We start from the raw sequence: 13,853 nt of genomic DNA on the forward strand, positions 1-13,853 counted from the left end.
CCAGTTAGTGACAGGAATGGGTGTGAAACCAATGCTGGATCCCGGAAAGCTAAACATTTCTGAAAACTAGACAAAATTCTGAATTCAGCAAGGGGTCATTTGTGTAGATCCTACAAGGTTTTCCTACAGAAAATAACAGCTGAAATAAAAAAATATTGAAATTGAGCTGAAAACAACAGCCATTTTTCTTTATGTTTTACTCTGTAACTTTTTCCTGCGATGTCAGATTTCTGAAAGAAATATACCGTTTTGTCTGCTGGACTCTTCTGGTTGCGGGGATATAAAGGGCTTATAGGTTCATCAAGAACCCTAGGTACCCAGAGCCAATAAATGAGGTGCACCCTGCAGTTGGTTTTCATTCTATACTGGGTATACAGCAATTCATTTGCTGAAATATGAGGAGTGAAAAAGAGGTATCAAGAAAACCTTTGCATTTCCAAAATGGGATCAAGATAAGGTTTTGAGGAGCAGTGGTTATTTGCACATCTTTGAATTCCGAGGTGCCCATACTAGCATGTGAATTGCAGGGCATTTCTCAAATAGACGTCTTTTTTACACACTCTCTTATATTTGGAAGGAAAAAATGTAGAGAAAGATAAGGGGCAATAACACTTGTTTTGCTATTCTATGTTCCCCCAAGTCTCCCGATAAAAATGATACCTCACTTGTGTGGGTAGGCCTAGCGCCCGCGACAGGAAATGCCCCAAAACACAACGTGGACACATCCCATTTTTTCACAAAATACAGAGCTGTTTTTTTGCAAAGTGCCTACCTGTAGATTATGGCCTCTAGCTCAGCCGGCACATAGGGAAACCTACCAAACCTGTACATTTTTGAAAACTAGAGACCTAGGGGAATCCAAGATGGGGTGACTCGCGGGGCTCTGACCAGGTTCTGTTACCCAGAATCCTTTGCAAACCTCAAAAAGTGGCTAAAAAAACAAGTTTTCCTCACATTTCGGTGACAGAAAGTTCTGGGATCTGAGAGGAGCCTCAAATTTCCTTCCACCCAGCGTCCCCCCAAGTCTCCCGATAAAAATGATACCTCACTTGTGTGGGTAGGCCTAGCGCCCGCGACAGGAAATGCCCCAAAACACAACGTGGACACATCACAGAAAACAGAGCTGTTTTTTGCAAAGTGCCTACCTGTAGATTTTGGCCTCTAGCTCAGCCAGCACCTAGGGAAACCTACCAAACCTGTACATTTTTGAAAACTAGAGACCTAGGGGAATCCAAGATGGGGTGACTCGCGGGGCTCTGACCAGGTTCTGTTACCCAGAATCCTTTGCAAACCTCAAAAAGTGGCTAAAAAAACAAGTTTTCCTCACATTTCGGTGACAGAAAGTTCTGGAATCGGAGAGGAGCCTCAAATTTCCTTCCACACAGCGTCCCCCCAAGTCTCCCGATAAAAATGATACCTCACTTCTGTGGGTAGGCCTAGCGCCCGCGACAGGAAATGCCCCAAAACACAACGTGGACACATCACAGAAAACAGAGCTGTTTTTTGCAAAGTGCCTACCTGTAGATTTTGGCCTCTAGCTCAGCCGGCACCTAGGGAAACCTACCAAACCTGTACATTTTTTAAAACTAGAGACCTAGGGAATCCAAGATGGGGTTACTCGCGGGGCTCTGACCAGGTTCTGTTACCCAGAATCCTTTGCAAACCTCAAAAAGTGGCTAAAAAAACAAGTTTTCCTCACATTTCGGTGACAGAAAGTTCTGGAATCGGAGAGGAGCCTCAAATTTCCTTCCACCCAGCGTCCCCCCAAGTCTCCCGATAAAAATGATACCTCACTTGTGTGGGTAGGCCTAGCGCCCGCGACAGGAAATGCCCCAAAACACAACGTGGACACATCACAGAAAACAGAGCTGTTTTTTGCAAAGTGCCTACCTGTAGATTTTGGCCTCTAGCTCAGCCGGCACCTAGGGAAACCTACCAAACCTGTACATTTTTGAAAACTAGAGACCTAGGGGAATCCAAGATGGGGTGACTCGCGGGGCTCTGACCAGGTTCTGTTACCCAGAATCCTTTGCAAACCTCAAAAAGTGGCTAAAAAAACAAGTTTTCCTCACATTTCGGTGACAGAAAGTTCTGGAATCGGAGAGGAGCCTCAAATTTCCTTCCACCCAGCGTCCCCCCAAGTCTCCCGATAAAAATGATACCTCACTTGTGTGGGTAGGCCTAGCGCCCGCGACAGGAAATGCCCCAAAACACAACGTGGACACATCACAGAAAACAGAGCTGTTTTTTGCAAAGTGCCTACCTGTAGATTTTGGCCTCTAGCTCAGCCGACACCTAGGGAAACCTACCAAACCTGTACATTTTTGAAAACTAGAGACCTAGGGGAATCCAAGATGGGGTGACTCGCGGGGCTCTGACCAGGTTCTGTTACCCAGAATCCTTTGCAAACCTCAAAAAGTGGCTAAAAAAACAAGTTTTCCTCACATTTCGGTGACAGAAAGTTCTGGAATCGTAGAGGAGCCTCAAATTTCCTTCCACCCAGCGTCCCCCCAAATCTCCCGATAAAAATGATACCTCACTTGTGTGGGTAGACCTAGCGCCCGCGACAGGAAATGCCCCAAAACACAACGTGGACACATCACAGAAAACAGAGCTGTTTTTTGCAAAGTGCCTACCTGTAGATTTTGGCCTCTAGCTCAGCCGGCACCTAGGGAAACCTACCAAACCTGTGCATTTCTGAAAACTAGAGACCTAGGGGAATCCAAGGAGGGGTGACTTGCGGGGCTCGGACCAGGTTCTGTTACCCAGAATCCTTTGCAAACCTCAAAAAGTGGCTAAAAAAACAAGTTTTCCTCACATTTCGGTGACAGAAAGTTCTGGAATCTGAGAGGAGCCACAAATTTCCTTCCACCCAGCGTTCCCCCAAGCCTCCCGATAAAAATGATACCTCACTTGTGTGGTTAGGCCTGGTGCCTGCGACAGGAATAGATCACACAACGGTCAATGTTGGTCCTTACGTGAGGCAGCTGTTGACCCTGGGGTGATCCATTCCTGACACAGACACTAGGTGTAGGCACTCAAGTGGGGTAGTGTTTTTATCAGGACAGGTGAGGAGTCACTGGGTGGTAGGAATATTGTGGATCCCAGCATATTCCTGTAGTTTGTGTGACAGAAATGCGAGAAAAATTGAGGTTTTTTTCAACATTTCAGCTTTGCAGGGTATTCTGGGTAAGAAAACTTTGGGGAAGCCACACAAGTCACACCTCTGTGGACTCCCCCGAATGTCTAGTTTCCAGAAATATTTGGGTTTAGTGTGTTTCTCTATATGGCCGCCGAATCCAGGACCAAAAACACAGGTGCCTGCCTTACAAAACCAGTTTGTTTTGCCATGGATAATTTTGATGTCTCCACAATATGATTTGGGTGGTGGAATTTGGGGCTGAACTAAATTGGGGAGCTCCCAAGAGAGCACTCTCTCTCTGCTTGCCGCCGCATTCACCTGCTCTCTGGGTTGGCCTAACCCACTATTACCCAGTTGCACAAACAGCTTGCGAAGGGACAGCAGGACTGTCCTCATCACCTCCCTCATAATGTACTGGAAGAGGAGTTATCGAATGGGACTCCTCTGACTGAAAAATCACTCCCAGAGTCTGCGCCATTGTCCTATCCCTCAGATGCTGTCTCAGTATCTGATGTCTCAGTCTCTGATCCTATGTCAGAGCGGTCCTCTATAACCTCTAAAACACTTTCAGGTTTCCTGGCCCCCCGATCGCAGCGCAGCTGCGATCGGGGGCCAGAAACAGTTTGAGAAGGCCTCGTAAGAAAGGGGAGAGTCTCCCCTTTCTTACGAGGCCTTTTCAAAGTGTTTCCTGGCTCCCCGATCGCAGCACAGCTGCGATCGAGGGGCCAGGAAACCTGAAAGTGTTTCCTGGCCCCCGATCGCAGCACAGCTGCGACCGGGGGCCAGGAAACACTTTCAGGAAGGCCTCGTAAGAAAGGGGAGTGTCTCCCCTTTCTTACGAGGCCTTCCTTCCCGAACGTGTAAAAGGCCATTTTCCCCATGAAAGCAGGAAGCGGCCGCAAGGCTGCTTCCTGCTTTCATGGGGAAAACACCTTTGCAACGTCAGCGCGCCGCGAGGCGCGCTGACGTCACAAAGGGGCGGGTGGGGGGGCGGGGGGAGACATGGAAGATTCCGTGTCTCCCGGGGGGGGTTTAAAAAAAAAAAAATAATCCTCGGGTGCGACGCACCCGAGGCTTTATTGATACCCTTCCTGGTGTCGGCCACTGCTCGTGACCCGCACCAGGGAGGGTGTGTGGGCGTCGGCCAGTGGCCGACGCCCGCAACGAAGAGGTTAAAACTGCTTCTCCACTATCATTGTAAGCAATTTGACTTCTTTCGTCAGGTTTTGTTGTTCAGTCAGTTCACTGATGTCGCATGTTGTGTTGTTGTTAATGTCAAAAGTCGTGGGACGTTACTTCCTGAGTTGTCCGTAAATATGCCATTTAGTTCTCACTCCAAAGAGTTTCCAAAACTTGAGAGTCCCTGAAGAATATATTTACATTCGTTATCAGCGTGTAACCTTCTGCTCAGGGGGTTGGATGGGATTACTATAGCTTTAACGTTCGGTGAGTCTGCACTAGAGCGCTGTGTAAGCTGCAGGGTCCAAGTTTTGTATCCAATTACCATAGCTCAGTGGGTTCAAGCGTTTGTTGTTATTTCTTTGTGTAAACTGCAGGCACCAATTTTCAATCCTGTTACAATAACTCATTGGGTTAAGTGTAAGATACATACATAGCTCGGTAACCAATAAGACATGTTTGACATCTCATATATTACCTTTATATTTTGTTCTGATATTGATAAAATGCGTATCCATTTATTTGGCTGACCACTGCTTCTGTTCAATAAGTTCCGAAAACAATGGGTGTTTGTAATGTGCACTATATGAATGTCCATTATTAGAGTAACTATCTACATAGATCTACATGACTTACGTACATACTGAGTAAACAAAGGCCTATATATGCTACATACATATAGACCACGCATAGACTTACACTGTAAACAAAGCTTGAGAGAATAAAACACATTTATATCTCAATGTATCTCCCATTTGTTTCCTCTCCTATGCAACGGAGTCTGGGTGAAAGGTGTGGCTGAGTCCACTTTTCCGTGCTTTGACTTTTGACACGTCACACATCCAGAACACAATCCATTCAAAGGAAATCCTTAAAAGAAGGTACTTTGAACACGCGTAGAGGTTGGTAGGGGCACCAGAATCCAACATCCCACTAGAGGTGGTGCTCAGTTCAACGTAGCATGCATTAAATGAGTACGAGTGTGACTACAGTACTTGCTGTTGTAACGAGAACCCAGTTGAGCTGACTAGTAGGGCCAGAACTTCAGTCCCCACATCAGAATAACTATCAAAACTTGAATCTAGCCAGTTCCCACTCTGGGAGAGCATTGAATGCTTTTATATGCTGATTTTGCTTGTACAGTCTTTGTTAGACTGTTGCAATAAAGAAACTGCAATTACAACGTGGTTGGAAGCAGGCATGCCTTTACCATGCAGGCTTTACAATGCATGCATCTTTACCACCAGTCCTTACCATGCAAAATTTTACAACAACATGACTTTACCACACATGCCTTTACAAAGAAAATGTAAATACTTTGCAGGTAATTATCCAGTGTTATGTATATATTAGCTGGAAGTTGCCAATTAGTTTTATAGTTAGGACCTAGTTTCCATAGGAAATGCATTTTTTGTTTTGCCAATAACTTTAGCGCCGTTTGACAGATCTTCATGAACTTTTCAGAATTAGTACAACATTCACTTCAGCTGCCATCTTGAAAGTTTCAGAGTGATTTGCCTAGAAAAAAAGAGGGTGTCCCAAAACATTTTTCCCCATGCTGTTTCCCATTGGGATTTTCAACTTTTGAACACAACTACAGCCTGAACCACTGGACGGAATTACACTAAATTTGGCAAGAAGGTACCTCTTGGTCCAGAAAGCAATCATTTTGTTATTTGGTGTAAATCTGTTTAGAAGGTTTTAAGATGTTAAAAAAAAAAAAAAACTATTTGTATATCTAAAGGCGCAAACACTTTGCAAATCCTCCCCACCTCATGCAGCTTTCTGGCTGGCTGCCAACACTTAAACCAGGATGTACTGGCAGCCATTTTGGGTATGAATACCCTGACCCCCTAGCCTTGGGGCTTGGGTCCCCCTGGGGCCCCACCAGGGCAAAAAAGTATTTTTTGTAAAAGATATTCTACAAAATAGTGGCAGATTTGTGAATCTGTGGTAAAAATCTTTAAAAAAGCAAGCGTAGTCTCAGGCACTTCTTTTGAGTTTAGCCCCTGGATGGGCCAGGTCCAGAGGGCATGAGGGTATTTAAAAAAAGGAGGTGGGGTTCACAGGGCCTTCTCCTAGGGGTCTTTTGAGCACCAGGGCCCACCACCTCCCCAGGCTTTATTAAAATACTAGAGAGGGGGCATGCAGACCCACCTCCATTGGGCCTTTTAAGCCCCAGGGACCACCACCTCGGGGGCTTCATTTAAAAAAAGAAGGGGGCAGTGCAGACCCCCCTCCTGGGACTTTAATGTGCCCCAGGGACCTCCACCTCCCCGAGAATACATTTACAAAGATGCGGGGGCCGCACTGACTCCCCAGTCCAAATACAAAGCTAAAACTGGGAGCCGGCCTGTGCCAATTAAAGAAGGGGGGCTGTGCGCCCCACCCTTCCAGAGCAGTTAATGGCCCCGGGGGCCACCAACCCCTAGGGCCAACTCTTGCTATCACTCAAGGTCCCCACCCTTGGGAGATAGCTGTTTGCTTTTCCAAGCTGTATAACTGTTCTGACTTGCTGGGAGCAGAGGTTTATTCTGTTTCCCTGCCCACTGCTAAATGGGCAGGGAAGCAGATGAAAGATTGCTCCCGTATGCAGGGAGCTGCTTACTTAGCAGCTCTCTGCTTGCGGTAGTAATGCCGGCTCCCACAGGAGGCGGGGTGCAAGCTGGGACCTAGTCAGTCTTCAGGCTTCCCCTGCGGTCTCCATCATTGTAAACGAGGTGCCCTGGGTGGGACTAGGGCACCCAGGTAGACATGTCTCTGCCCCGCGGGATGGGTCCTGGGGCCAAAATCAGCCAAGGGAGGAGGGCTGCATGGCGCCCCTCCCCCTTTTGATAATGCCCGGACCCAGGGGGATGGGATCATCGGGCCAAAGACTGCCCTGGGAGGGTGGCTACACAGGTCCCTCGCTGAATGGTGGTCCCTGAGGCATGGAAAAACCCCAGGAGGGAGGTGGGTCTGCATGGCCCCCTCCACTTTTAGGTCTTGGCTCTATATGGCTTGCATGCAATGTCTCAAACCGAGACATGCTGTATCTAGATTGTGGGTGTCAGCATGCCCTTAGGCTTCCCATTTGCTGACACCATCGTCACTATCCCCATTCATCAAAAGCATGCATACATCATGCCTTTTCCATCAGTTAGCCCTCACCAAGAGTACCGGCCAACTACTGTTTACTTACGCAGCCGCCATTTTTTAGCCATTGTTTTGAGACTACGTTTCTATTTTGGGTTCAAATGGATGACCGGTCCCACCATTCATTTGGAGTCCTATTCTTCCTAATGAGAAGGGCTCCTCCCTTCTCAGCCATGCATCATCTCCCAGCACCCCCTCAGCCATGCACACAGATCCTCTCCCTGGGGATGCTGCTGGATGCATGGGAAGCGGGCAGCAGCGTCCTAGTGCTCCCCACCCAGAATGGGCTCTGTCGGGGAAACAGGCAGCATTGGCAACACCAGCGGCCACAGCTGGGGGAAAGGCTTTTCCTTTTCCTGGTGTCATTTCTTTAGCAGCTTCAGTAGCTCTAAAAAGCAGCAGAGATCCAGGCTGCTTGCAGAACAGTTCAAGTGGGTGGAAACATCTGTCAGAGCTCAGCAGTGGAGGGAGAGCACTGGGCAGAAGCCCAGGCAGGGGTAGACTCTGCCAGGAAAGACACTGTGGATAAAGGCCCGAAGGGCAGAGTGATGCAAGAGGCAAAGAGGACCTTCTACAGCCCCAGTCCCATGCTTTTCAACGTTGCCTTGTCACTTCTCTAGCCGCAGGGCAAAGCACACTCCCATCTGGCTCTATCTGGGGAAATATCTTGTAAGCGAGTCCATTCATTTCATCAGTGATTTGGCAGTCTTGGTAAAAACAAAAGGAATATTAAACCCAAAAATTCCCCACAAAATATTTAATTTCTACTTTCTTCTGTCATAGTGTATTGGCACATAAGACTGCTGCATTTATTTGTTGCTTTTTGTTTATGTTTTTTCACTCACTGTTATCTAGTCTGTCCTCTGTTTTACTTCTTTGTTCATACTGGTCACAACAGAGTCATGCAGTTTCAACTGGGACAGTTCCACATACTGCTTGGTTTTAAAGCGCACAATTTCTTTCTTGCCCTTTGTTTGTGCCTCTCCGCCAGTTTCTTGCCCTCTTTTTGTGCCTCTCTGCCCATTGCCTGCTTGTTTGTTGCCCTCTGTTTGTGGGCTGCTGTTTCTCACACCCAACTCGCGCTCCCATTTACTACTCCCACCACCCTCCCATTCACCACCCCACCCCATTGCCAAAGGCAATAGGTCAGACATTGCTGAGACCTTTTTTAAAATAATCCCCAGGGAGATGGTGGTCCCTGGGGCTCGAAAGTGCCCAACGGAGAGGGGTCTGTATTCTTACCCTGCCCCCTTTTCTTTTGCAGGACCGTGCGTGGTGTAGGGTTGGCTGTAACCCCCACAGCAGTGGGGTTGGGTGCTTGTAGGGGGTAGGCCGCAGGACCTGGCTGCAGGTGTGGCCAACCCCTGTTGCGCATGGCTAAAGGCTGTGCATGGCAGAGGATTAAGAGCATATAGATGGCCAACCCTTTTCCACGAACAGCTAAAGACCATGTGTGGCATGGGGTTGGGAGCTTAGAGGATGTAGGCTGCAGGGCCTGGCCACAGTGGTTGTTGAATTAACGCAAAGTAATTACAATTACTTAACGTTAAAAAAAAAGTAAATGGTAAAAAAATATTAATCGTAAAAAAACGGTAAAAAAACATGGAAGCTCACTGAAAAAAAACAAAGGTTACAGTATTGTTATAGTTAGGAAATTGAAATAAAAAAATCATACAAATTCACTTAAAAATCCAAAGATTACAGGGACCTTATAGTTGGGCTCACATTTCAATAGAAATAGAAATTTAGCATTTATAGTTAGAGTTATTTCAAGTAACTATAACTCATGCCCTACGGTAACTATAACTCACGCCCTTGTCATGCACTGCTAATTGCCCCAGATATTAAAGCACTCTTGACACCTTTTATAAAATCATTAATAATATTGATGTAACATTAGCAGTAAAGTTATTGATTATATAACTGTGCATGACTGGGGCGCAAGTTATAGTTACTTAACTGCTGAACTTCTATGATTTTCTACATTTGACATGTGACCCTAACCATACGCTCCCTGTAACCTTCTGTTATTTAAGTGAATTTCTACATTTAAAAAAAATTCTGTTTCCTAACTCTAACAACCATGTAACCTTTGTTTTTTTCAGTGAATATATATATATATGTATATATATATATATATTGTATATATATCTATCTACGGCTTTCGTTGTAAAGATGCATTCGTTGTTCAGGCATCGTTGTAAAGTTATTTGTTGTTCAAGCAGTTGTGGTTCCGTCATACAACCCAATAGGGAAACAGCAATTATAACACGGTCAGAACCACACATCCATGCGTCTTTACACCGCATGTCCTAACCACGCAAAATTCTACAACAAACATGCCTTTAACACACATACCTTTACAACGAAGTGAAAATATAAGTATTTCACGGGTAAGTATAAAGTGTTTTATATATATATATATATATATATATATATATATATATGTATTACCTACTGCCAGTCGCCAGTAGGTAGATTTAGTAAGGACCATTTTTTCCATAAACAGAATGTTTTTTGTTTTGCCAATACCTTTGGTGTTGTTTGACGAATCTTCACAAAATATTCAAAACATATACTTTGGTCAGTTCAGCTGTTGCCTTGAAAATTTCTGGGTGATTCGTCTAGCAGGGGCTGAGAAAAAGGGGGGCGGGCAAAACACTTCTCCCCCATTCTATGTCAATGGGATTTTTCAAATTTTTGAACTCAACTACAACCAGAACCGCTGAACAGAATTACACCAAATTTGGCAGAAAGCTAGCTCTTGGTCCAGAACTTGTGGCTTTAGAGATATGCTGTAAATCGCTTCATAGTTTTGGAGGTATTAGAGTTTTGAAAATATAGCTCTCTAGGGACGCATATCCTCTGCAGATCCAATTGTCTCCATGCTGATATCTGATTGGCTGCTAACACTTTAACTAGGATGTGTTGGCAGCCATGTTGGGACTCGCCGTCAGCTGAGTCCCACAAAAAAAGGTGAAAAAAAAAGAAAAGGGGCCAGGATAGGGTCACCCTTAGCCCCTAGCCTTGGACTAGGGGTCCCTCATGGACCCCGACCAGGCTAAAAAGCATTTTTATTTTTAAATGTCGGGAAAATCCACGGATCCAGCCAGGCCCTGCAGTCAACCTCTGCTGCGCATGGCTGAAGGCCGTGCGTGCCAGTGGTTGGTTTAATGCATAGTAATTAAAATTAATTTATGTTAAAAAAAACATAGAAATTCACTGAAAACAAACCAAAGTTTACTGGGACGTTATAGTTAGGAAATAGAATTTGAAAAAATCTTAGAAATTTGCTTAAAAAAACCAAAGGTTACAGGAACGTTATAGTTATGTTCTGAATTTACTCACACAAAACCACAGAAGTTCAGCAGTAAGAGTTCAATCAATCAAAATTTTTATAGAGCGCGCTACTCACCCGTGAGGGTCTCAAGGCTTGAGGGGGGAGGGTCACTGTTCAAACAGCCATGTCTTGAGGTTCTTTCTGAAGAGCAGGAGGTCTTGGGTCTTGCAGAGTTTGGTGGGGAGGGAGTTCCAGGCCTTGGAGGTGAGGTAGGAGAAGGATCTGCCTCCTGTGGTGGCGCGTTGGATGTGAGGGACTGTGCCGATTCCGAGGTCGGCAGATCGGAGGTGGCGACTGGGAGTGTGGAAGTTAACTCTTTCATTGAGGTAGGTTGGGCCGGTGTTGTGGAGGGATTTGTGTGCGTGGATGAGGATTTTGAAGATGATCCTCTTGTCGATGGGGAGCCAGCGAAGGGATTTGAGGTGTGATGAGATGTGTTCATGACGAGGGAGGTCCAGGATGAGGCGGGCGGCTGTGTTATTTCAAGTAACTATAACTCGCGCCCATAGGTAACTATAACTTGCGCCCTAGCATTGTACTGCTAATCACCCGAAAAATTACAGCACTTATGACATCTTTGATAACATCATTGATAATGTCACTGTAAGATCTGCAGTAAAATTATTGATCAGATTACTGTACAAGGTGGGGCGTGAGTTATAGTAACCTTAGGGCACGAGGTATAGTTACTTGAATTAACTCTATAACTGCTGAATTTCCCTAGTTGTGAGTGAATAAATTCAAAAGTCAGAACATAACTATGATGTCCCTGAAACCTTTGTTTTTTTAAGTGCATGTTCACATATATAAATACACACACATATATATATACACACACACACACAGTTTTATATATATATATATATATATATATATATATAAAATGGGTATATATTTATCTGTTAAATACTTACATTTTTCCTATTAAAGGCATGTATGGTAAAGGCATTTGCGTGGTAAAAGTGTGACTGGTAAAGTCATGCATGGTAATGAGGCACGCGATGTAATGACCACGTTGTAAAGGCAGGTGTGGTTCCATCATACAAGTATTGAAATGAAAGGTTGTTCATCATGGGTTTTTAAACAGAAATTATTCATTCCTTCATACCGTCTAGTGGGAGGTCGTAACTTAAAATGTCTGCAAGCACATCGGTGCAATGAAATTTTATATAAGCATAATCATTTAAACTCCTGTTCTCTGATATTTAATGACCATTCAGAAGCCCACTATGTACAATCCGTTTTCAGTCATTTATATTTTGTTATAATAGGTAATTACTACCAGAATATTGTATTTTCTTGTATTGCTTAAGCATCCCTATTATATTTGGTGATGCTATCACTTGCGTTTCAAGCAATCACATACCTGCTTGCTGCTGATGCTCCATTATTTAGAGGTAAATGCCTTTGAGGAAATAGGCACATGCGTGAAATGCCAGCTTTAGTGATTATTGTAATCTCCAATATTGTGAATGGAAACAAGTTCCATGAAAGAAAGAGTAGCAAAATGATAGCATGCGAGAAGATAAAGGATAAACTAGAAAAATAGAAACATTATTATAGAAGCATTAATAAAATCCTCTAATTGGTCCTTAATACTTGATAACATTTAAAAGTAATTTTGGTTATTAATAATTTGTTTCCTCAGACTGACAATTGCCATGATATGCTCTAAATACTTAAAGACCAAGTTAGTGAAAGACAGACTTTGGAAATCTATGGAAAGCACGCTGGATGCAGTTGTATTGCCAGGGTGGAAAAAAGCCAAAGTAAAGTTGTGGCTTTAGACAGAGATTCAGCTGTGCTTACGCTAATGAGTCTGCCATCATTCCTACCAACAACAGGTGGTGAATGCATAAAAAGTTGGAAGTGCATATCCCATATATACAGTTGAATATCTCCTGGTAGACAAACGCATGACAATCTCTAAAAATTACTGTGATAAAAAAGATGCCCTAACCTGCCAAAAAGGAAAGTATGAGAAATTATTGCACAGAGGGATTCCCTCATTTCTCTTGGACAGTGACAGAGTACTGACAATGTACCTCCTTGTCTGAGGAAAACTTTCAATAACTGCATGGAATTGTGACTTTTTTCCAGCAGCATCAGGCTTTGCCATGAAATCTGCCACCCAATTGCCTAACGTTACAACGTTTGCCTGCAAAATTGTCTATTTCTACTAAACATCCACCTTTGGATTACCTGTTTTGCATAATGGCGGTGAAGAACTAGAAATTGAGGGGCTACGTTCCACCAACAAGGCAAATATCTTCTCCAAAACTGTACTGAGAATTCACTCACTTTTTAGGTGTGATAGTTCTTGGCACAACCTGTTACAAGCAGCACTCATCTTTCATTAGCGACTGAGGTAGACACCCTCATGTTTTTACTTCTGATACAATTTTGCCTATATTTTACATTTTCTCTCCATTGTTACTTGATCGCTCATTAAGCTGAGCCATCTGTGGGAAAAGCTGGTTTCCCACAGACTGAGACATGAGGCAAGTGTATCAAGTCTGCTGCACAAAATGAGCCTGTGAGACACAACCATGATACTAACTAACTGTTTCTGCTTTTAGAGGCTCTCCCTCGTAAGAGACCGGTGCTTCCTCTCTGCCACAGAATGCCTTCAGAAAATAATGTAAGTTGCTTTGCAGGATGCTATTGATTTAAAGATGATTGTGTATATTTTCTTTCCATTACATCACATACAAAGGTACTCATAAACAATTATGCATCGATTGGGTTGTTTTCTTTCCATTACATCACATACAAAGGTACTCATAAACAACTATGCATCGATTGGTTTGTTTAGCTATTAAGCAACATGATTAGGGCCCTCTTAGATATCCTCTCTGGAAGGTGGCTCCTACAAATGGGAAGGTAACCTAGCTCTGACAAAAATACCAGATTGTTAGAAATGGGGTTTTTGGTTGGCAGTCAGGTTGCCCTCTGTCCAAGCAAGAACCCTCACTCTAGTCAGAGTAAGTCACACACAATCCAAAATCAGCCTGTGCCCACCCTCTGGTAGCTTGGCACGAGCAGTCAGGCTTAACT

The 13,853-nt window shown here is 44.3% G+C and overlaps 1 protein-coding gene across 12 annotated transcripts in view; it reads left to right on the top strand.

The window, feature by feature from the left end:
- ALS2CL (ALS2 C-terminal like) overlaps positions 1–13,853 on the top strand; it is a 544,978-nt gene that overhangs the window by 496,776 nt on the left and 34,349 nt on the right. For all 12 annotated transcript variants that reach the window (XM_069210973.1, XM_069210972.1, XM_069210966.1 and 9 more), the window contains one exon: positions 13,376–13,437. In XM_069210973.1, coding sequence (XP_069067074.1) covers positions 13,376–13,437 — 62 coding nt within the window. The remainder of the gene's footprint in view (positions 1–13,375; positions 13,438–13,853) is intronic.

This window comes from Pleurodeles waltl, chromosome 10 (genome assembly GCF_031143425.1).
Source record: "Pleurodeles waltl isolate 20211129_DDA chromosome 10, aPleWal1.hap1.20221129, whole genome shotgun sequence".
NCBI lineage: Eukaryota > Metazoa > Chordata > Amphibia > Caudata > Salamandridae > Pleurodeles > Pleurodeles waltl.